The 23,048-nt window shown below is 43.2% G+C and overlaps 1 protein-coding gene across 8 annotated transcripts in view; it reads left to right on the forward strand.

Annotated features, from left to right (window-relative positions):
• Positions 1-23,048, forward strand: part of map4l (microtubule associated protein 4 like) — a 103,121-nt gene that overhangs the window by 49,074 nt on the left and 30,999 nt on the right. Inside the window, exon 1 of one of the 8 annotated variants that reach the window (XM_020630520.3) lies at positions 6,571-16,563. The exons of the other annotated variants lie outside the window; for them this stretch is intronic. Within the exon in view, the coding sequence (XP_020486176.2) occupies positions 15,039-16,563 (1,525 nt within the window). The 5' untranslated portion in view covers positions 6,571-15,038. Of the gene's footprint in view, positions 1-6,570; positions 16,564-23,048 lie in introns of those variants that run through there. 8 annotated transcript variants of the gene reach the window in all.

A 23,048-nucleotide genomic window follows, 5' to 3' on the forward strand; every position in this document is an offset into this window, starting at 1 on the left:
GTTTTTGTTCCTTTTTTTTCATAATCTTAGTTACAATCTGCTTGTGGAGTTTGTTCTCCTACATTAAAACATAACACACCACGTTAAAAAAATCAGGATTTCCCCCAGTTATTAGAAAAGAATGAAAGCTCTAAAGTCACCAATGTCCACGTCTTAATATAATTTCTGACCAACCCCATGAGTGTAACCAACATGTACAGCCGCCCTTTGGCCTGTCTGACCTCTCGGACACTGGGGAAAACCCTGACATGACCTCCGTTTTACTGCTTCCTTCCTCCTGACAATAACGGGTATCAATCCTGAGTGATCTGTCTTGCTACATCCCGCAGTCTGCTGAAAGACGCTTCTCCTCCAGTGTGATTCTCTCTCTGCTTCTCCTCAGCCCTTTCTTAACTCTAAAAGCTGACACGTGTTGTTGACCAGTTAATATAGATTATAACTCGAACATAGTTGGGTTCACTTGCACAGTGTCAGCTCTTTAGAATTAATAATAACACATCTTTAAAAATGTCCTGTAGCTTTAAGAGATCCTGCAGCAGGTTCTGAAGCACAGTCCTGATTTCACTTTCCTCTTAACACGTTCTAACGCTGACACATAGTGAGGGGTCAATGTTGGATTATTGTGCTTACTGATGGAAAGCCTGTTCTGTATGACTGAACGTTATATTTTTATTCTCCCTCCCTTCCCTTCTGTTTGTCTCTCACGATGGCTTCATCCATGTGACCTCGACCAACAGGTAAGACATGTTTCCCTTTTTTTACTTAAAAAAAAAGGTATTCTCCTAGTGAACTAAGTAGAGGATGTTGGACATCACTCAATCTCAAGTCCTGTGATTTTTTGGTGAATAGTTGATGCATCTATTTACACTTTCCCTGAAGGCTTCATAAATATAAATCAGTGATTAAGAGTCGATTGAAATTCAGGGCGAGTGAAGAGGCATAGGCCCGATCTCGATGTCCACCCTCACACACTCGCTGACTTTGGTGTGCGTTCCCGCTCAGTCTGTGAGGGCTCAGTGCTGTCCCAATGTGAAATCATCAAGTGACTGAGGGCAGACTTAACGTGAGGGAATTACCCAGAGATCATAGCATTGTGACGTGAAACATAAGATTCCCAGGGGAAGCCTGCAAGAATGGAAGGGTAAACAAATGCCATAAAACGGGAAAACAAGGGCGAAACGATAGATAAGCAGGAAGGTGAAACAACGCTGTATTTACAGTCTACCAAGAAAGTTTATTTGGAAACTACAGGTACTTTAGAAATCTACTTCCAGTCTGTTAAAAGAAATAAGAGAGACAGAGAGCACATTAGTCCATAAGATAAAGCTTTATTTATCCCACAACGGAGAAATACACAAAGCCTATAGTAAGAACTTTTTATAAGGGCAATGGCTGCCTGTGAGTGAGTGAAGAAAAAAGAAAAAAGATCTAATTCCACATGACATCATGCTCTCATGGTTACATAGAGTCTCAAAGTGATGTCCCATTCCTACTGAACCATTTCAAGCCCTGCAACCTCGTGCACTCAATCACTTTCCAGATGACGTCAATTAGGTCGGTAAGGGCTCAGGTCTCAGGTCTCTGGGCTCAGGTCTCAGGTCTCTGGGCTCAGGTCTCAGGTCTCAGGTCTCAGGTCTCAGGTCTCTGGGCTCTGGGCTCAGGTCTCAGGTCTCTGGGCTCAGGTCTCAGGTCTCTGGGCTCTGGGCTCAGGTCTCTGGGCTCTGGGCTCAGGTCTCAGGTCTCAGGTCTCTGGGCTCAGGTCTCAGGTCTCTGGGCTCTGGGCTCAGGTCTCAGGTCTCTGGGCTCTGGGCTCAGGTCTCAGGGCTCAGGGCTCAGGGCTCAGGTCTCAGGGCTCAGGTCTCAGGTCTCTGGGCTCAGGTCTCTGGGCTCAGGTCTCAGGTCTCAGGTCTCAGGTCTCTGGGCTCAGGTCTCAGGGCTCAGGGCTCAGGGCTCAGGTCTCAGGTCTCTGGGCTCAGGTCTCAGGTCTCAGGTCTCAGGGCTCAGGTCTCAGGTCTCTGGGCTCAGGTCTCAGTGCTCAGGTCTCAGGTCTCTGGGCTCAGGTCTCTGGGCTCAGGTCTCAGGGCTCAGGGCTCAGGTCTCAGGTCTCTGGGCTCAGGTCTCAGGTCTCAGGTCTCAGGGCTCAGGGCTCAGGTCTCAGGTCTCTGGGCTCAGGTCTCAGGGTTTAGGGAGGACATCGAGATTCAGCCATAGTCCCGGGTTCAGGTCCGGTCTATGGCTCCTTTCCTGCATGCCGTTTTCCCCGCTCTCTCTCCTTTCCGATTCCCTGGCTCTGTCCACTGTCCTGTCCCTGGAATGAAGGCATAAAAAGCCCCACAAATTAACCTTTACTTAAAAAAAAGAAGAGACTGAATTCCTCTTAAAAAATGAAGCACAAACAGGTTTGCTGTTAAAAAAGAGAGATTTTTAGCACCTTCATATATGACTTAAACATTAAAATGCTGACTCTTGATTGCCATCAGCTCAGCCAAACAAAACCCTCATATAACCTTCATGTAACAGTCACTGCACCAGGGTGTATGACTTTCCTCTGAAGTGGTTCAGGAGGTGCCTGCGTTGTCAGTGTCCACGGCCTCATGCTGCCAATTAGCACAAACATTAGCATTGCTCTGTGAGACGGCACTAGATGGCAGCATGCAGTCATTTAAAGATGACTAATGTTGGACATACAATATGAAAGATGTTGAAGCGTTGCAGGTTTTTTTAAGTGAATATTGAACAGCACCCTGAAGTTTGTTAATCATTTGTAGAAGTTATGATTGGTGATCTGGATCTGAAACATAATCAATACATATTCTAATAACAAAAGATTTTCACCATCCAGGGTATGAAACACTTTTCTCATCAGACGTTTGATGCTTCAAAGCATCAGAATAACAGGTGGAATAAGTCACTTTAATCACATGTTTTTAATCTTTTTATGGGATTTTAATCTGAATGGAAGAGTGGAGAGTGGCATTAAATGTTACACCTCTGCAGTGAGGACCTTTAGCCTCGGTTCTTCGGGCTGATGCTGCGTCGTTATGATGTTTCAGTTCTAGTCAACTGCCAGTTTTCAGGGTGCTGATAAGGTGCATGCCAACGCGACTCACTGACATGCCTTCTTTTTTTATTTATTTACACCATGGGCTCTTCCTGCTTTGACAGGTCAACGTGTGTGCTGTGAAAATGAACTAGTTGATGTTACTTTATTTGTCTCAGGCCTGCAAAAAATGAAGACAATATTAATTTATGAAAGGTAAGTTCCAATAAAGGTTCTACATCACATTTCAATCAGGAGAGTTTACAATTTAACAGTTCAGGAAAATATAAATATGCAATGTCTGGTGATTAGACTCCGTCATGATGACTTTATGCACTCAGAGGGGCCTGAAGTCAGGATAGGATACCCCCCACTCTCTATGGAGTCTAGACCCTGGTGGTGGTGATAGAAGAATGCAGGATGTGATGAGGAGTGGGTTTCTGGAGTGGGTGATGAGCTCCATTTGTCTCTTTGAAATGCAACACCAGGCACCAGTTTGCCAAGCTGGGTTTCACATATCTTATCTTAATAACATTTTATAAGTTCATTGATCATGGCCTATTCCAGCAGATGCAGCTGCATGAAAGATATACATTATTATAAAGAGTTATTTTCTTATGTACATGGAGAGAGAGAGCGAGAGAGAGAGAGAGAGACAGAAACATGAATGAGTTGTGTTTTCCCTCTCTGTTGAAGCTGCAGAAGAATTAAATTGTTGCTGAGTCATGTGATAACCAAAATGTTACTGAGCCGTTTTTTTCAACATGACATGCCCTCCAGTGTGACCAGATGGCATTACTTGGATGATGATGATGTTGTATTGCACACCACATGAACTGTTGTTAGACTCTCTGTTCAATGAGTGAGGCATTGTACTCTCGACAAATCTTTTTTTATGAGGGATCTACTGAGAAACTCTGTGATTCTTCTTTCTTCTTGTTGTCTGTGCTTGTTGTTAGTCCGTTGCTGCATAGGAGAGCATCATCCAGGCTTTCGTACTTTGCTAATGGAAACAGCACTAAGTCGCCCCTGAGTGAATATGTTGCTCCATAGCTGGTCGTCACCACAGCTGATCAACCACAGTGCATAAAACTGTAAATGACATCTGCTCTGTTCTTCAGTTTAGCAAATTTACACCACATCATCACTTCATCGTTAGGCTCTAGAGCCACATATTTTAAAATGATGTATATTTTTGATATATCTTTTTGGTTTGATCACAAAATCCACATAAGTTTCAAAACATCATTTTTTGTTTAAAAAGATTCTTTAAATTTGACATTTTCTTTTAGATAATTTTTTTAATGTACCGATCTGAAAGACAACCAGCTGCTAAGAAGGACATGTACACAACAAAATAATAAACAATTACATTTACATTCAACTTAAATAGATGTTTTTTGGTTTCACACACGTGAAGAGGTTTATACTGCCTCCATGATGTCAGCAAGAGACTGATGGAAAATAAAGAATCCTGCTGCCTCGGGGTTGAGGTGTGGTGAACATCAGCTCTGCAGCTCTATTATTCTATCTGGGTGTATGTCTTAGTCCTGCGGTTTATCGTGCATGTCTCTATTTTCAAGCGTGCGTTGGACCTTTATATCTCTTGACTACATTATTGATGGCTTTGGCTATTTCACCCTTACATAAGGCAAGGACCGCCTCGCTTCTGCCCTGTAAGCCTGCGTGTGTGCGTGTGTGCGTGTGCGTGTGTGTGTGTGTGTGTGTGTGTGTGTGTGTGTGTGTGTGTGTGTGTGTGTGTGTGTGTGTGTGTGTGTGTGTGTGTGGTGTGTGTGGTGTGTGTGTGTGTGTGTGTGTGTATATTCACCATCATCATTCAGACAGATAAATTGTGAGTGCGTATGAGAGAGACAGAGACTGCTCTCTTTCCTGCAAAGCAAAGCCTGTGTGAGTGAAACCTTGGTTCTAAACAAACACACACACTTTCACTTTCACACACACACACACACACACACACACACACACACACACACACACACACACACACACACACACTTAATATAATGACCTTGGTATCGTCCTTGAGAGTAAATGTGAGCCTGAATCAAAGTGAAAACTATGAATAAAGACGATCACTGGGGACCCTTGTGTGTGTGTGGTTGCACTGGGTGGTGTTGTTGAGACTCAGCGCTGCTCGTTGGCTCCACCCGGTGTCTGCTGGGAGGACTGCAGTCTGAACCACAAACATCCACAGCTGGAGCTTTATGCGGAAACAAATGTTTCAACAGATGTCATCTTGTGAAATAGGTTTGACAAGTCTTATGTAGAGTCAAGATGTGAATTTCTTTTTTCTTTTGAGTTTCATCCTTTGAAGAAATGGTGCTTATGTGTCTGAACTTTTAACATGCATTGCTGTTGAGAAGGGCGGGTATAGTTCAGCAGTGAATTTGACTAGTTGTTTTAAATTCAACCTAAAGAATAATAACGATGATAACTGGGTCAGGTTGAATAAATGATTTTTCATTTTGGGGGACTTGTCCCTTTAAGATGCCGTCGTGGCAACTGAGATAATAATAGGTGGAGAGGATCATCCATCAGTGCCTGAGCCTGCTGGGTTCATGAAATCGTCTTCTCTTTAAAAGGCAGAATGATCCTAATGAGTGAACCTAACACGAGCCCTGCAAACTGCAGGAGCTCATTTAGGACACTTGACTGACTGGTGAAGGTTGACATCAGAACCCTTTCCTCTTCTTCATTGTATCTGTTGCATGAGCCCATCCATGTCTTCTGCATATGTCTGCTGAAAGTCGGGGATTTTTTTTTTTTCTGCTGGCTCCAAAATAACTGAAAGTTCTTCCGTCTTCCCGCTGCTTTTCTGCCAACTGTGACTCATATAGACAGTCCTCTAAAAGGAGACGACCAGACAAGCTGACAGAATCCTCTTTATGTTGAGTTGATGAGTATGACAACGCTAGATAAACATGCCTGTTCTCAGAGTCCCTCTCAACCCCAAATATATCTTATTAAACATGGTTTTTGTGGCCGGTTTCTCACACAAGAAGACTTCCTTCTCTTTCTTTATCTACACTGGCACTCCTCCGTCGTGTTGACTCTGTCTTCTCTTGGTATTTACTTCACATGAAAGGCCCTGAAACACCACTTTTCCTACTTCCACCCTGTTGTTCCTCCCCTCCTCCATGTTTCTGCATCTGTTGCCCTTCATCATCTCTCATCCTTATCGTTTCCCCAGATTCCCCATGTTATCTTCTCTCTGCCTTCCTCTGTACCTGTATCTGTTTCTATATCCTATTCCTGCCCCTCTCCTTCTCTTCCTGCCCTTTCTTATCCTCCCTCCATCCTCCATCCTCCACCTCTTTGCCCTTTCTGTCTCCTGCATCCACATCACGTCTTCCCCTCTCCTGCCCAGACTCCCCGCGTCGCTGCGGCACCATGATAATCACTGCATTGGCGAGTGTGTGTGTGTGTGTGTGTGTGTGTGTGTGTGTGTGTGTGTGTGTGTGTGTGTGTGTGAAGGGGGGGTGGGCAAGGGGTTTGTGGGGGGGAAGGTGGAGGGTGTGTTGTCAAGGAGACATGGGAGGCGGTTGCCGTGGAAACAAAGAGACTCTGCGCGTGAGGGATAGAGAAAGGGGTGGACTGGGTGTGACAGTCAGAGAGGTCGAAGAGTAAAAATAGAAACGCTCTGACAAGATCCCCCCCTCCCCTCCCATCATCCTCCCCCCCCACCCTTCTTCTTTTTTCTCTCTGCTCAGCGCTATAGGCAACCAGCTGTAGCATCCTCTTTCTCTGTTTCCTCCATCTCTAGCTGATGTTCAACAATCTGTGACCTTCAAAAAGAGAACTAGCAGTGGTCCGTATGTGAATAATGACATTTAAATTGAGACTCCAGCTGTTTCTCACAAATATAAGACCTGGCTCTTTTTTTAGTTTTCCTGCTTTTTCACTTTATTTGTCTTTCTTATAAATCCCAAAGTTTCAATCTGGTTTAGCTTGTCACTTATCAGTCTGCTAGAGTTTCAGGCATAGACATCTGTCCAGTTTTGTAAAGTCATTAAAGGCTTTATATGTGATGTTTTGATCCAGCAGATGTCGCCCTTGAGCACCAGCATGAAACCAAAACAACTTGCGCTGCATTGTTGTGTTAGCATGCTAATGCTAGCGATCTTTATTATGCTCGTATCTTCACACTGCATGTAAATTTACCTGAAATGAGCGTGATCTAGAAACACAGTTAAGCAGTGAGTACAGTATGTTATTCTTCTTTTCTCTAGTCCCTCAATTAAACAACTTTTATATACGAGGGGAGGAGTCAGCCGGCCGTCCGGGCGATGTAAACAAAGTGAAGATAGGACTCTGAAAACTCTGAAAACATCACAGACAGTGGGACTCGGGTATTACACCCATTGTAGACAGTCATGACTCACAGAGTTATTTTCAGAGGATATACTTGATTTAGATTATATTTAAGTGTGAAAAATCACATATTGTTCCTTTAAACAGTATAATTCACTCTCCTCATCAGTAGGGCCTCCACTTTTGTCAAGCTGCTCGTAAAACTTTACATATATCAGTTTCTCAGCCGATGCTGCTAACAGGTGTTACGGTTTTCATTTCCTACCCTCTGAGTGCTGCCTGAATGGTGATTAGATATTTGACGTCCTCGCTGCTGCAAGACAAACCCACGACTTGTTTTGTTGGTATCAAAACTAGCTTACGCTGAGGCTTCCAACGATGTGAATTTCCATTAGTACACATGACATTTGTTAACCTATTCGTGGTGGGTAAAAGAATGCTGTGCTATCATGGCGTACAGACGGCCATGGGTCGGTGTGTCTGAACACAAAACGACTGAAGGACAACATATAGCCATGTGTCTTTTCATCATCTGAATCAGAATCAGATTTTTTGGCCAGGTATGCTTAAACACACAAGGAATTTTACTTTGGTAAGCTGTGCTCTCTTTGTACAAAGGTATAACATTAAATATCAACAATAAACACAAAAATAAACAAATAAGCAAAGACTAATATGTACAAGGATAATTAGGATGATATAAGATAATAGTGCAGTGGTGAGTAGTGCAAAGATGCTGAAGTAAGCATGAGGTAGTTTTTACAGTATTTACATTAAAAAGTGTGCGTATATGATCATTTAAATTAAATAATTTATATGTATATTCTGCTAAGAGAATTGTAACATTGTATATGTATATTCACAGTGACAGTTTTGTTCCAGAGTTATTTCACAGCGACAGGTCTGACGCTCTGTGACTGTTTAGCGTTCATCAGAGTGACAGCCTGGGGGAAGAAACTGTTCTTATGATGGGTTGTTTTGGTATACAGTCTTCTGTAATGCCTGCCAGAGGGGAGGAGTTTGAAAAGTTTGTGTCCGGGATGTGAGGAGTCTACAGTGATACTACCTGCCCGTTTCCTGGCCTGGGACCGGTATAAGTCCTGAACGGGGGGTAGGTCAACACCAATGATTTTTTTCTGCAGTCCTTATAGTCCGTTGCAGTCTGTGTCTGTCCAGTTTGGTTGCAGATCCAAACCAGACAGACTCAGCAGATACCTGTATGAGGGGCTCCAGAGACAAAAGGTTGGGAAGCAACAATGTAGGACACCTTGCCTGCCTTTAATCCTATCAATACAGCCCAAGTGGTTACTACAAGTACTAAAAGGAAATAGCCCTAATTATGCCGTTCTTCCTAGCTACATTGGTCTGATTTTCTGAGACATATCAGAGAATGGAAGTAAAACTTGTGCTCCTTGAACCATTGAGACATTTTGACAGCAGTGGGACAAAAAGCGAAATGACATCTCTGAAAGCAGACGGAGTGAAACTGACATCAGCAGGAGTATCATCAGCTAAAGGTCACAGCCGAGGCTCTCTGACATGACACCTCGACAAAGACTGAATCCATATTTTATTTAATATGGTTTGATCCGCAATTACATGAAAGTGAGTTTGAGAATGAAATGCAGAGGAAATAGTTCTCTGAGTGTTCCCAGTTTCAAGTTCTGTTTCTGAAATGTGTAAACCTCAGCTGTCAAACCTAAAAACATTCTCTGCTTTAAAGGAGCAATATGTAACTCTGACACCTAGTGTTTAAAATGGGTACTGCAGTCCAAATTATAATCATAGGAGGGAGCTGTCTCCCACCGCCCCCTTCTCTCTAGAGTCGATGCTCACACAGGTCACCACGTGGTGGATACTGAAGCTTCAGTGTTTATCCAGCTCTGCATCAGTCTGTAAACCTTTCTGTGTTCTAACCTCTCTCCATTTTTCAAAAGCATCTCCAATATTGATCCTAGTTTGAGCACATTTCTGCTCGTGGAGCTTATTAGAAACATGCAGAGGCTTTCTAGGTCGGGTACAATCACTTCTATCTGAACCACTTCTCTTGCCCGCTTCCATCGCTGCAACACCTGGTTGTTGTTTGCCATTTGCCATGGCAAACCGAGGGGCATCCAAAACAGAGAAGAGGAGGACATACTGGCTGCTGCATTGTTGTCAGAGAAGCCAGCACTTCAACATAGCATGTTTCCTTAATGTCTGATCATATAGTAAGCTCACTTTATCATTTCATTCAGTAGATATCTTACATATCGTTAAAGACCTTTAACTTGCAAAGATGCATAAATGTTTCCAAAAGTCACCGGCTGAGTCATAACAGAAGCATTACCAGGTGAACCAGTGAACGATGGTCTAATGACTTCCTCTTCTGTTCTCTGGCTGCTCCTCCCTATGAGGTTACAGTAGACAAATTGTCTGTGGAGGATTATGTAATAATACTCATTCATTGTCAGTCATGTCTGACAAAGCTCTTGTTATTTTGGCTCAGGCCCCAGGGGGGTGATGGGGTGAAGCGGGGTCTCTGACTGGGAGACAATCATTTGTCATGAGCAGTGTAAAATGTCAGTGTTAGTTTAGATGCCACAAAATAGTGTTTCAAAAGCAGGGTCGAGACCCTCTGCAGGCTCGCTAACAGACAAAAAGAGATTCTTATATCAGTTTACTCATCTTTTAGCTGTCGGTGTCGTCTCTCTCTGTGCCTGGCTTCTTTTGTCCTATTGAGTTGTTTTCACAAACTAATGAACATTTTGATACATTTTGAGGACGGCCTGTCTCTAAAAGTTGTTATTACTACGTGTCCCTCGGATGGAAAGAGGGGTGGGGGGTCAGGACAAAAGGACATGACATACAAAGGAACTTCTACAATTCCACAAAAGCGACATACATCAGAGAGTAAGCAGAACACGAGCAACGATGGAGAGTGGAGAAACATCGTCAGTAAGTGCAAGCGAACAGCTTTAAGTCTGATGGGCCTCACAGGTGCTGACAGGAAGTGCACAGAGGCAAATAAGCTTTTAATATCATCATTAACATCAACATCAGCAGCCTGTTCTTGAGAGTTCTAATCAGCATCAAAAGCATCCTAACTTAATAAAGAGGCAAACCTGAATCCCATCACAGCTGCTCTTTCCTCCCATCACATGCCATGTAGTGCACACATTTAGCTGAAGACACATGGATGCAGAAATGTGGGCTAGTATGCCCTCCATCAAACCAAGTTATTTTGTTTCACACCTAAAGGGTCCACCGTACACCAGCTCATGTTATCCTGTTAAAAACAGTTTGATAGAAATTATTACCAAATGACATCTGTACCATAAAAAGCCTTCTGTTCCATTGACTACAGTTTGGTGTTTGACTGTTTTGTTTCTGTGCTCATGCTTTAAAGGGGACATATTATGAAAAATCCATCTTAACAGTGTTTTTGAACATGTATTTAGGTAACCTGAGTGTCTACTGACCCACAAAATGTGAAATAAACCCATCCAGTCCTTTGTTTGTGGTCTGCATAAGTCTTACAACACAGAGACAAATGCTCCGTTTCAAATTTGCTCTCCTTGTGATGTCACAGTGGGATTCTGGTTAAAACATTTTTTTTTTATTCATTTCATTTTTATTCTCACTACAGATTTTTGACCAAAGCACAGCACAGATGTTTCATTCAGACCACTGTTTGAAAAGGTGTAAAAGGGGGATATTATGTCCTCTTTAAGCTTTACTTTTCTGTACTAAAACAGCAGCAGAACTCTGTCACACCAGTGCAGGTGTGATCTGTAAAACGAATGCTGGCTCATTTCTATTTAAGTGTCCCAGGAGCCGAGCCTACGAGCAAATATCAGAACCTCAGAACGTGTTCAAGCAACTGGAATGCTAACAGTGTGCAAACAGCCGCTTGTCTTTTCTGTCCAAGGTTTGCACGCAAAAGGTAGTTTCTGGAAAGCTGACCGAACTTGTTCCAGATGTTTTTACAGTGTTTGGTGCATTCTTACATTTTTACAGCAGCTGTTTTCAACATGTTCATGATCACATGACCAACAGTTTTTGTGATGCTGCTGAGTATTAATGTTATAAGCTACTAAATAAGGAATCATTTTTTAACATTATTTGACTATAAGCTCATCAGTTCTCATGGCTATCATAAGAATAATTACTGGGTCATGTTGTTTGCAGTCTTTCTAAACCCATGGCAATTAGACTGTGGATCTAGCAGTGTATATGTTTGGTTGTGCTTGTATCTGCTATTGTTTTGTACAAGGCGTACATGTGAGTCTATAGCTTTTTCCTAAAAAATTAAGAAGGAACAGAAGTAATGCCACTCATCATCATCATCACTTCTGGGCCTCCGTACATGTGTGGTGGTGGTTGCAGAGACTCTGTCCTCTGCCCGGATGTTTATGTTTGGTTGCGTGTGATGATAGATTTAAGGATGCTTCTGGGCGGGGATCGGATGTGTTTCCTCCAGCCAATGACAGCGAGCAGGTGAGTTTTGGATTGGATACAATTCAGCGATTGGACGCCATCCATTATTATTGTGGGCACGGACGTGGAGGGTGACTCGCCCTGTGGATTAAGCACATTTCAAAAGAGGGTGAAACTTGTGTTGGCGTTCACCTGCGGATGTGGAGTTGGCTTACTTGCTGCTAGACAGGCAGGTGCCAAACAGCGGGGGTTAGCTTTGTGCTAGCTTGCTACATTATCGGCTTTTCCATCACAACAAATGTAACATTCTCAGGCAGCTTGTGGTGTAGCTTCAAGCAGTAAACGTACATACTAACCCTGTGGTCGCAGTGTGGCTTCTGGTGGTGATGAGCGCTGGAGGAGGGGCCCAGTTTGAATGTTGTGTTAACAAGCTGCAACAAACATTTCTACTGACTGTGACGTTAAAGCCTCACAGGGTCCCTCTCTGTCATCTGATGCAAAGTGTCTTGGTGTCTTTCCTATGTCCCACCTGACACGGTTGTCATTTTCTCATCCAGCGCCCATATTGACTAAATAACAAATTCATCTGATTTATTTGATATTTATTCATATTGGAACAAGTATGCCCTCCCATTAGCACCCATGTGTGTGTTTGTCTTCTACTGCGCCTTAGACCATCTTAAACCTGGTCTTCAGTCTGTGTTGCAGTATGTTCCTGTTATGAACAGAACCCAATAGAAAGCATCAGCGAGTTCACAACGCACTTCTACTGAGCTTCCACACACACACACACACACACACACACACACACACACACACACACACACACACACACACACACACACACACACACACACACACACACACACACACACACACACACACACACACACAGGATTAACAGGATCCTTCTTCACTCCTGTCAGCTTTATATTCACTCTGACACAAGCCCAGTCTGGTGATATCAGAATATGATGAAGCGCTCACCACTCCCTCTTTGATACCTACTACTGTGTCTTATACACGCTCACATGCTATCATGCAGCATTGAGCGTTCTTATACATAGCTGAGTGCCATTAACAATGGTGACAGACTGTCCAGTGTCCATTACGCACACACTAGAGAATATAGCCGTGAACTCCAGAAGAGAAAATCAGTAAATAAATGTTTACCTTTATTTGGTGACATAGATCCATACTGTCTGTGTGTCAGGAGATTTGAATAATTATTGAAGCTACTCTTTTATGCCTGATGCTGAAATGTTCACCGTGTCTTTGAGATCGTTTCTGATGTTGTATGAATGCTTCAGCAAAATATGACTTCAATCCGCCATCATAGTTCATATTACAGTGTCACACACAGGATTGTTTTGATGACAGGAGAAAAGTTCAACGAGCTGGCCAGAGTTCAGTCTATTCAAAAACAAGAACTGAACTCCAGTTGTGTGTAAATGGAAAAATGTAGCCGACACACCCTTTGCTCCTTGGGTTTTAGCATCTTTGAGTCATGAACATTTGTTTTGCCATTTTTCCACAACAATTTTACATTTAATATCCAATAAATCTATGCAATAATACAATTCATGGCTGTGTAGTTGTGATTTTGTTTTTAACATCAGTAGTTTATTAGCATTTTTATAAAGTTCAGAACCTGAACCCGAACATGTAAGACACACCCCTTCTCATCAAACACACACACATAAACTGATTAGCAAGTTTAGCTAGGTTATTTGGCCTTGAGCAAAGACTTGAGATGTAGTTTGTAGTCGAGGACTGGAGATGCTTTTGAAAAATGGAGAGAGGTTAGAACGCAGAAAGGTTTACAGACCCATGCAGAGCTGGATAAACACTGAAGCTTCACTGTCCACCACATGGCAACCCGTGTGCACATTGACTCTGGGCGGGAGGCAGCTCTGTCCAATGTTTTGAATTTGGACTGCAGTACCCATTTTAAACAGTAGATGTCAGAGTTACATGTCGGTCCTTTAAAGCAACTTCAGAAACTTTGAAAGTGTTTCATTTAAGCCAGCCACTAGAACTGCCTACAATTTAAACTTTTGAAGTTCAATGCTTTACATTTTAGTTATTTCCAAGAAGCAATGTAATCAGCTTAATCGTTAATTCAGTGCAACGTAAGAAGATACAAACTCTGCAGTGCAGCGCTATTGTAAATGTAAGAGAATGCACAAATGAATGAAGACAGGATAGGATGCACAGTTTCAACTTAAGACGTCAATGTGGTAAATTATAGCCTTCACTTATACGTCTTTGTAGTCTTTTATTTGGTCTCTTGAGTGTTGTGTGGAGACAAAGACAAATCAGTGTAGTTCGGATGATTACAGCTTCCAGAGATGTCTCACAAATGCCTTCTCGTGTGTCTCAGTCTGTATCAACATGTGAACAGTGGCTGTCATATGGCTGCTGAGTAACTGTGGCAGCCATTGATCTGTTCTGTGTGTGTGTGTGTGTGTGTGTGTGTGTGTGTGTGTGTGTGTGTGTGTGTGTGTGTGTGTGTGTGTGTGTGTGTGTGTGTGTGTGTGTGTGTGTGTGTGTGTGTGTGCATGCGTGTGTGCATGCATGTGTGTCACTTGCATTTGTTTGTGCGATCTTATTCCTACATGTGTGTATGTCTGTGCACACTTGTCGCTAAGGGATGAATACGGAAATTTTGCTCCAGCGAATGAGCGAATATTCCCGGCTGTCATGTGACTCTGTGATGTCAAAGAGAGAGAAAGAAAACAGAGAGCGTGCGCGCAAGAGAGAGAGAGAGAGAGAGAGAGAGAGAGAGAGAAGGTGCAATTTAGCCCCACAGCTGATCCGTGCAGTGCTCAGAGAGACGCCGAGACGACCAGACACACACATTCATTCTCACTCTCACTCGCACTTTTTTGCCTCGCCTGTAAACACACATATACACACATGCACTTTGCATACATCCATGCACTTCACGTTCGTCAGCTTAGTTACAAACACACAGCTGCAGGCTTTCACGTTGACAAGAGAAAGGATGAATGTTTTCCTCTACTTTCTAAGCTCTTAACTGTTTGGATACTAAGGACATCTCTGCCTCTCAGACTGGACTTAAACAGCATTTGGAGGTAGAAAAAAAAAGCAGGAATCTGAAGACAGAGGGGAAAGAAGAAATAAAACTACAAACACAAGAAGGAGTAAACAAGAGAGAACAGAAGAGACTGAGGCCCAGCGCGTGAGAAGAGTGACAGGAGGACCTGTAAACAGAGAGGGGAGAATGTCCTTCCTGTCTGGCGCACCCTGGCAGCAGCCTGGCATTATAAGCGGCAGCAGCAGGTACGGACAACCGTCCAATGGGCATCAACAACAGCAGCAGCATCAACAGCAGCAGATATCTCCTGGTGCCCTCTCCGGTGCCAACATCCCCGCGGCCCCGGCCTCATCTCCACTGTCAACCCCAACCCTGGCCTCTGACCGGCACAGTGACTGGCACTGCCAAGGCCAGATGGCAACAGGGGGGCAGGCTGCCATAGCCTCACAGGAGGGGTCAAAAATAACTTTGACGGAAGAGGAGGGGAAATTAGGGCAAAGCAGGACTGATGGAACATTATTTGGGATGGAGGCAGAGGTGCCAGGAACGCCTAAACTCAAGATGCCAGTGCTGAAGATAGAGGACGAGGGGTCCGGAGGAGGACAGTCTTGGGAGGAGGGACGTAGGGTAGGAGGGTCAGGGCGGTCATTAGGGAGTGCAGGACAAAGCCCCAGCAGCCCCCTGTCTACCCACTCCTCACCTTGCTCTTCATTACCTTCCCCATCTATCTCACAGGGGAGATCCTTCCCAAGTTCTGAGCTAATCCATCAAACCACAGCGAAACTTAAAGACGGATTTCACAGCCAGGGATCTCAAATGTCTGTCCAAGGCAGGGGCTCACTCTCTCCCCCGAAACAGGCCTCACAGCTCGGGGAGAGAAACCCACTGAGCCCTTGCTCCACTGGAAATATGAGTCAAGGTAATAAAGATGCTGTTACGTCCTCAACATATGGAGGCCTTCTTGTAAGTGTGGAGGATGATTTGATTGCAGGTCCGACCGAAAATCTAACTCTCAAGACTTCTTCAGCAAAGCAAAGTGTTGATACCCAACCTTCTGGTAACGCTCGTCTTGCTGCTGACTTAACATGGAATAAAGCCGTTTGTACTTCAGCGCCTTCAGCAGACCCGACTCCAGGCGTGGCTATCAGAGCTCATGTCGAAGGAGGTCCAGCAGAGCTGAGTGGAGTGGAGAGGAAAACCTTAAGCCATACTGAAAAGGGGAGGACAGAGGATGCAACCAAGAACTTAAATCGAGATGAGGATGGGAGAGTGGGATCAGGTGACACCTTGAGCAGAGAGACAAAAACCAGCCAAATGCCACAGAGGACTGCGGTGAGACGTGCGATGTCTGACTGTTCACACCTGTCTGTTCCCATGATTATGACTGGAGCGTACCCTACCGGTATGGGCGTCCAATCGGGAATGATACCCAACATGCAAAACTTTGCCCTGATGGGAACAGTCGGCCCACCGAGGGCGCCGTACCCACACGTGGCTGTCCGGCGCTCTCTCACAGTCACCGACGGCACAGAAGTTACAGCTGCAATGGTGACGATGATGTCATCACCATTGTTGACATCACCTGTAATGCCATCATCTCCTCCTCCTAAGAGGCATCATGGAAGCTGTGAGACCAATGTCTTACTCTCGGTTCCTCCCCCTACAGGAGCATCAGCAAACAGCATCCAGGATAGTAAACTGACCATAGCTGGTAAGCGTTTCTTCTAGTCTGTATGTGTGTAGGTCAATATAGAATGGATATATCCAGTAGATTGGTATATGGTAAAGCTGCCCCTCTGTGAATCACTGCACAGATTTCAGATTTGTTCAAGGAGTCGGGTCTGGGGTGAAGCAACTTGATGTCTGTTTCTTCAAAATGAAAATTGTTTTCAATCAACATTAACTTTTGGATGCAACCACTTCTGTAGCCTCCAGCAGAAGTATGCCTCACACTACTGATACACGACTTTTTGTCTCACCACTATGTAACACTGTGTATTCATGATTTTCTCTCGTAATCCAGTTTTTTTTTTTCATTTACAGTGATACAGAGCATAGTTCATTGAATGTACGATTTGCAGCAAAGATGGCTTTGCTCGATGCCTACAGAGTCAGCAGTTGGACCACAGTAAAGATAAATGCATGCAGGAAACAAGTCTCCATTGGTCACTCTTCGCCTGCCACTCTTGCCTCTTTCTGAAAAAATTGTCAGACACACAAGACAGTCTTGTTTTCAAGACAATGACAAAACAATGGAAGTGCATAGGCGTCTTCGGAAATGCCAAAACATAATCTGTACTTAGTCGTTTGTTTAACTTTTATTCACTTCTGAAACTTACGTTCTGCCAGAAGTATGCCTTTGCCCTTTCAAAATAAAGGCACTTTTAAAAAAATCAAATAACCTTAGCTAACCCCCACAGTTCTTTAGTTTTCTTTAGTCATTGCTATCGCTTCAGCCAATGTTTACCTGATGTATATTTAAGCAGGTGTATATTGGGCAAATCCAAGTGGTTTGTATTTAAGGATACTGCTATGACGTCATCTTCATAAGATGTTGTGTAGAATGTAATAGTCAGATGATACAGGTGAGATTGGTCGCGCCTGCAGGTATATTTCTTGTCCTTTATTTTCTACATGTTGCAATAAATGGAATTGCACCTCACTTTGCATTTGGCTTAGGATAGGCTGTTGGCTGTTCCTTAGTTTCCAACATAATTTAAGACTAAAAATACAGTTTTTTATTGTATCACTAGGAGGCTGCCACACTGCTGGTTGCCACTTCAGTAGAAGGCATATGCACTAGGCGTGTAACATGCTGTGTCTGGGTAAGGTAATTGGCACTGAAGATTCCTATTGTATGTCTTTATAGAAGCCACTTCCAGCGCTGCTCACCATCATTATCCGCCTGTGGATATCCACTCTGTTTCTTTGTGTTTCTCTTTGCCACCGTTGGATTTATCCTCCCGCTAAGATGGTGGCACCTCGCATGGATGTAAAAGAGCCTGTTAAGCCATTACTTTATTTTTTTATTATCTCTCATTATGCACCAAGAAGAGAAACATGGCAAAGCCTCTGAGTAAAGCCTCGCATCATTTCACATGAGCAGATTCTTGCCCAAGTCTTTGGGCTTGCTGATGAAGAAAAGCTTAGTATGTGACTGTTGTTGGCCTAAGTTTGAAACACAATCATTTACGCACAATCATTAAACATATTAAACTTAATAGATTATTGGTGACATCCTCCTGGTATTAATTTTTCAAGCAATCAGCAGTTGGGGGCACCAGATTGCCTAAGGGTTAGCATGTTAATGTTGTTTACGCTCAAACATGTTTTGAACCTCTCCTTCCAAGCGAATAATTGCTGGTGAACCAAATGACTTTCCAACCGAAAGAAAAGACTTTGGTTTGCTCTAAAATACTTTAAATAACTAAGAACCCAACAATCGTGGTGCTGCATATCAGACGTAAACGTATTCATGGCAGACTCGTCCAAAAGCAGCTACTAACTAATGCCATGACAACCTGAATTTTTGTGGCATCTGTTGCATACTGGACCGATTCAACAGTATCCTGGATGTCAGATGAGTCGCTTTAAAAGTTCAGATATTAACATCCCACTCACTAGTGTTGTGGTACTCGAAATCGGTCTTGGTCTCAAGACCATTTTCTGAAGCTCTGAAATCAAAAGCATTTTTACTCAGTCCTGTCTCGGTGTGGAATTAGAAGTGAAATGCCCCTTTCTAAAAGAACAAATAACTTTAATTCATTTGTAGTTTGATTTTTAACCCCCGGTTACGGCCGCAAGCTTCCCAGTGTGACATGCCTGCTAAACACAAGATGATGGTTTTGCATTAATATTCATGGTCTTGGTCTTGACTCGGTCTCAGTCCCTGAATGTCTTGGTCTTGTCTGGGTCTTGGAGCACTCTGGTCTCAGGTATGTCTTGGTCTCAGTTAGTCTGGTCTTGACTACAACACTACCATTTACTGGTTTGGATATGATGAGTTATGTGCTTGATTGACTCTTAGAAGTTCAAAAATGAGGCTAGTCTTCATTTCAATCAGCTCCAAGGTTAATGCTCTTTTAATCGTTCTCTCCTCCTCTAATAGGGTCTTTAATTAGGTTTTTCCTGGTTTCATCACTGGATGGCATTTATTTTTCAAGAACATTTCTCGGAACTGATATCTCTTCTCTGCATCTTCATTGCATTCTTTGAAATGGGCATTTGATGATTTGACGGACAAATTGGGATGACATTCTTGCTCGATGAGGTCGATGTTGATTTCTCAGAAATAGAAAACAATGAATAGTACAAGAGAGCCTGCAGGGGATTATTAAATGACAAACCTAGGGCTTAGAATTCAAAATAAAGGATTTGGATTACAGACTTATTATATACCACTAAATTAAACAAAGTTGTTCAAAGAGAATTCATCTTATAATGTGTTTATGCCTTTCCCCTGTGTTTTAATATATTCTCTTCACATTAAACGTTGTTTGCCCAAATAAGTTATGAGTTCATCCAGCAGTGTGTTCACTTTTCAGACTGCAGTTAGACAGAGAAAAGCTCGGCATTGATTAGACATTGACTCTGACTGTACTCATTCAAATATAGAGCATCTATTTCAAGCATCGTGTGTGTGTGTGTGTGTGTGTGTGTGTGTGTGTGTGTGTGTGTGTGTGTGTGTGTGTGTGTGTGTGTGTGTGTGTGTGTGTGTGTGTGTGTGTGTGTGTGTGTGTGTGTGTAGGTGAAGAGCTTTAACTGACGTGAATCCTCCAGATTTTAAAGGTACACGCCCCCACAGACACACTGACAGTAGAGAGCGAGTCGGCTTCTTCAGGTGTTGTTTTTTTTTAAAATTTTGCACAGAAATAGAACCCAGCTGCACAAAAGTACACACACATGCACGACGAAGTACACAGCTGTAAAAGGAGGGGAAGGCAAGTGTGAGTCTCACAGCTCGAACAGAAAACAGAGAATTCAAACCGTGTTAATACATAGACAGAAATTTAAACCACTGGGCAGGCATGATCGGACACATGTCTTTATGTTGGACCCCTGTCTTTGAATCATGCAGAGAGGGTAAGAGGACAGAAATCCTGAAAAAAAAAAGAAATAATAGAAAACAACAACCTGCTTGTTAAAAACATAAAAACATTAAAATTAAATAAGTCAAGAAATGTGCTGCTCAAAGCAACATAACAGAGGTATTTGATTTGGTGCGCTTTGTGACCCCTGACGGTCTCTTAGTGCCTTCATGTAGGTCTCTCCAACGTGAAAAAGCCTGTCCAATATTTACTGAAGTCCAGCTTCTTGCTCGGTTATTCAGTACGCTTGCATGGTGTTAGAAAAAAGTCCGGCTAAAACTGTACTTTTAAAATACATCTAAAGATCTTAGTATGGCTGAAACGGTACTAAATGGAATTTCTCAGGGCACGGTCACACTGGCCATCCGTACTGTGCCCAAGGACGCTTCAACCCTAAAGTCCAGTTCGTTTGGCCAGTGTGACCGCTCCATGCTGTGCTCAGGCACGCTTCGGAGAGGTGTGCTTCAGCACGGTACACTTCATGTATGAGCACAAGCACGCGGGTAAACAACGCTGACAGCCTTCATTATGGAAAAATCCAGTGTTCTGTCTGTATCTGACTAACATGACACAATATAAGACACAAGGGAACCTGTCATGTTGTTCTCCGATGTGCAGTTGCGGACTCGACTGCACGTCCCTTTTTTTTCTCTCTCTCTCTCTCTCTCTCTCTCTCTCGTCCGCCTGTTTGTCACCTGAGCACGCTTCATAATAACATAAAGCGTGCATGTGTTGTTTTACGACGGTATGTACAAGAGGTAATCGTGCTCAGGCACGGATAGTCCTGCGTAGTGTGACCGCGGGCCGTGCTGGCCAGCGTGGGAATGGCGCAGCGGGGGGCCAATCGTTCTTGAGTACGGCACGGTTCGGATGGCCAGTGTGACCGCGCCCTCAAAGTCGGACTAACACTCATTATGCGGTTGGAGAACGACTAACTCTCGTATGTTGAACCTTAAATCAGACCCAAAGTGGACTGGGGGTTCTGCACATTCTCCCTGCGCCTGATTTGCATACAGCATAGCAGGTAGCAAGCTACAGGGTTAGCATGCATCGTATTTAAACCAAAAGTGAAGACTAGATCAAGTTTAAAATAATCGGAGCTGTAAAGTTCCCTTCATTTCACTGTTCAACATTCAGCCAGCAATTTGCCATTTGATAATTGGTTCAACCAGGTCCAATAGTAACTACCTGAAAATGGGCATATCGCCACCTACCATATGGAAGTCAGACATACTTCCACCACTAAATCGATTCTCGCTTGATGCTTGTGTACTGGGACAAACTTAACTGTGCATGTAAACAAACTGACTCGCTCTCTTTTTCTCTTCATAGCTTCATCTGTCATCGTCCTCTTCCGTCTCTTAGCCTCAGCGTTTGTATCAAACAGTACAGAGGGTTGCTGTGTAAACTAGTGACATAAAGCAGTACACACTTCTCACCAGAGCCAGCTGCCAAAGTTATATAGTGCTGAAACAGGCGACAGGGTGCTTTGTGGACATGGGATAGGAGCACCAGGTGCATTTCCAGGGGGAACAAATCTCTTTCATTTCTGGTCAGAGGATAAGGACTGAAGAACAAGGAGGAATGAGAGCAGCCTTCATAAACGTCTTCTACTAAAATCCTAAAGTGTGACTTTGTTACATAACACCATAAGATTATTACTTTAATTACGTAAGAACTTCTTGAAAACCAAACCCTCTCTGCAAGTGTAAAACTGACACTATAGAGATCTCTACATCCTCGGATTGTGAAGTGTGGGACGGCTTCCTAAGCTGCTTTATGTAACGGGCTGGAAGTGAGAACATTTTAAAGTGTAAATACACTGAATGGATCTTCATCGTTTTATTCTAAAACGTGCTGAGGAATTGTTTTTTTTTTTAATGTGAGTGCTTTACATTAGACAAAAGTGCAATATTCATACAGTTTGTCGTTATAAATGTTGCCATGTTTTGCACTGTAGCGATGGCTTTTAGCTCGTGTCTCATACACTGTGTCAATGTCACTGAGCATAAAATCAGTTTGTGTGCCCTGTTTAGGAGCGCAAAGTCACATGGACTACTTCTGTGTCTATCGATTGTCCTGTCTGTCCGAGGGCTGGTTTGATAGCTATCATGCTAGGAAGCAGGAGCTATGGCAGTCAATAATCCATTTGAGTTCATGTGTGTGTGTGTGTGTGTGTGTGTGTGTGTGTGTGTGTGTGTGTGTGTGTGTGTGTGTGTGTGTGTGTGTGTGTGTGTGTGTGTGTGTGTGTGTGCCACTAGCCCTGCAGTAAAATATCTTCACACCAGTTCAATGTCTGTGTATGTTAGTCATGCTCTGAATTATGTGGCAGTCAACGGACTCTGTTTTTCTTTCCCTGTCGCTCTCACAAACCAGCACACACACACACACACACACACACACACACACACACACACACACACACACACACACACACACACACACACACACACACACACAGCTGGTTGCCAGTGGCTGTGTATTGTAGCGTGGTATTAGATGGATCCAGTGTGTTCTCAGCCAGCAGTTTCATGTTAGATGAGTCACATTGCTGGTGTTGCATTGTGGTGATACAGTGATGAAGAATACTGGAGCATAAGAAATAAAGCTTCCTCTCTTTTTTTTTTATAAAACTGCAATAAGAGTCAAAGCCATAAATATGTTCCTTTTATTGGTATAGCGTCTTTCAGATATTTTACTTTTTTAGAAAATGTAAAATAATGGATTTTAACTTACTAACTAAAAATACATTGTCTGCAGTAGACCGGTGGTTCTCAACTAGCCTTGCATCATGACCCACCACGTCGTCCTTAATGAGAAATTTCGACCCACATTTTGAAACACTTCATCCAAGCAAAATTATTTAATAATTTTTTTTGCAGTTTGTACCTAAGACTTTTTAACAAAACAAAGAGATTGAACAAAACATACTCAGTATAGACTTTTTGCTATTTTTCCAGGCCAAATTTTTTGACCCACTGAAAACAGCTCGGCATCGGCGACCCACTTTTGTGTCCCAAATCTGACAAATCTGTCTGACACCTCCCCCCAACAGCAGTTTCAGTTACTCCTGCTCTTTAGCTAACAGAGTGACTTCACTTAACAACCC

The sequence above is a fragment of the Labrus bergylta genome, chromosome 4, assembly GCF_963930695.1.
Source record: "Labrus bergylta chromosome 4, fLabBer1.1, whole genome shotgun sequence".
NCBI classification, from domain to species: Eukaryota; Metazoa; Chordata; class Actinopteri; order Labriformes; family Labridae; genus Labrus; species Labrus bergylta.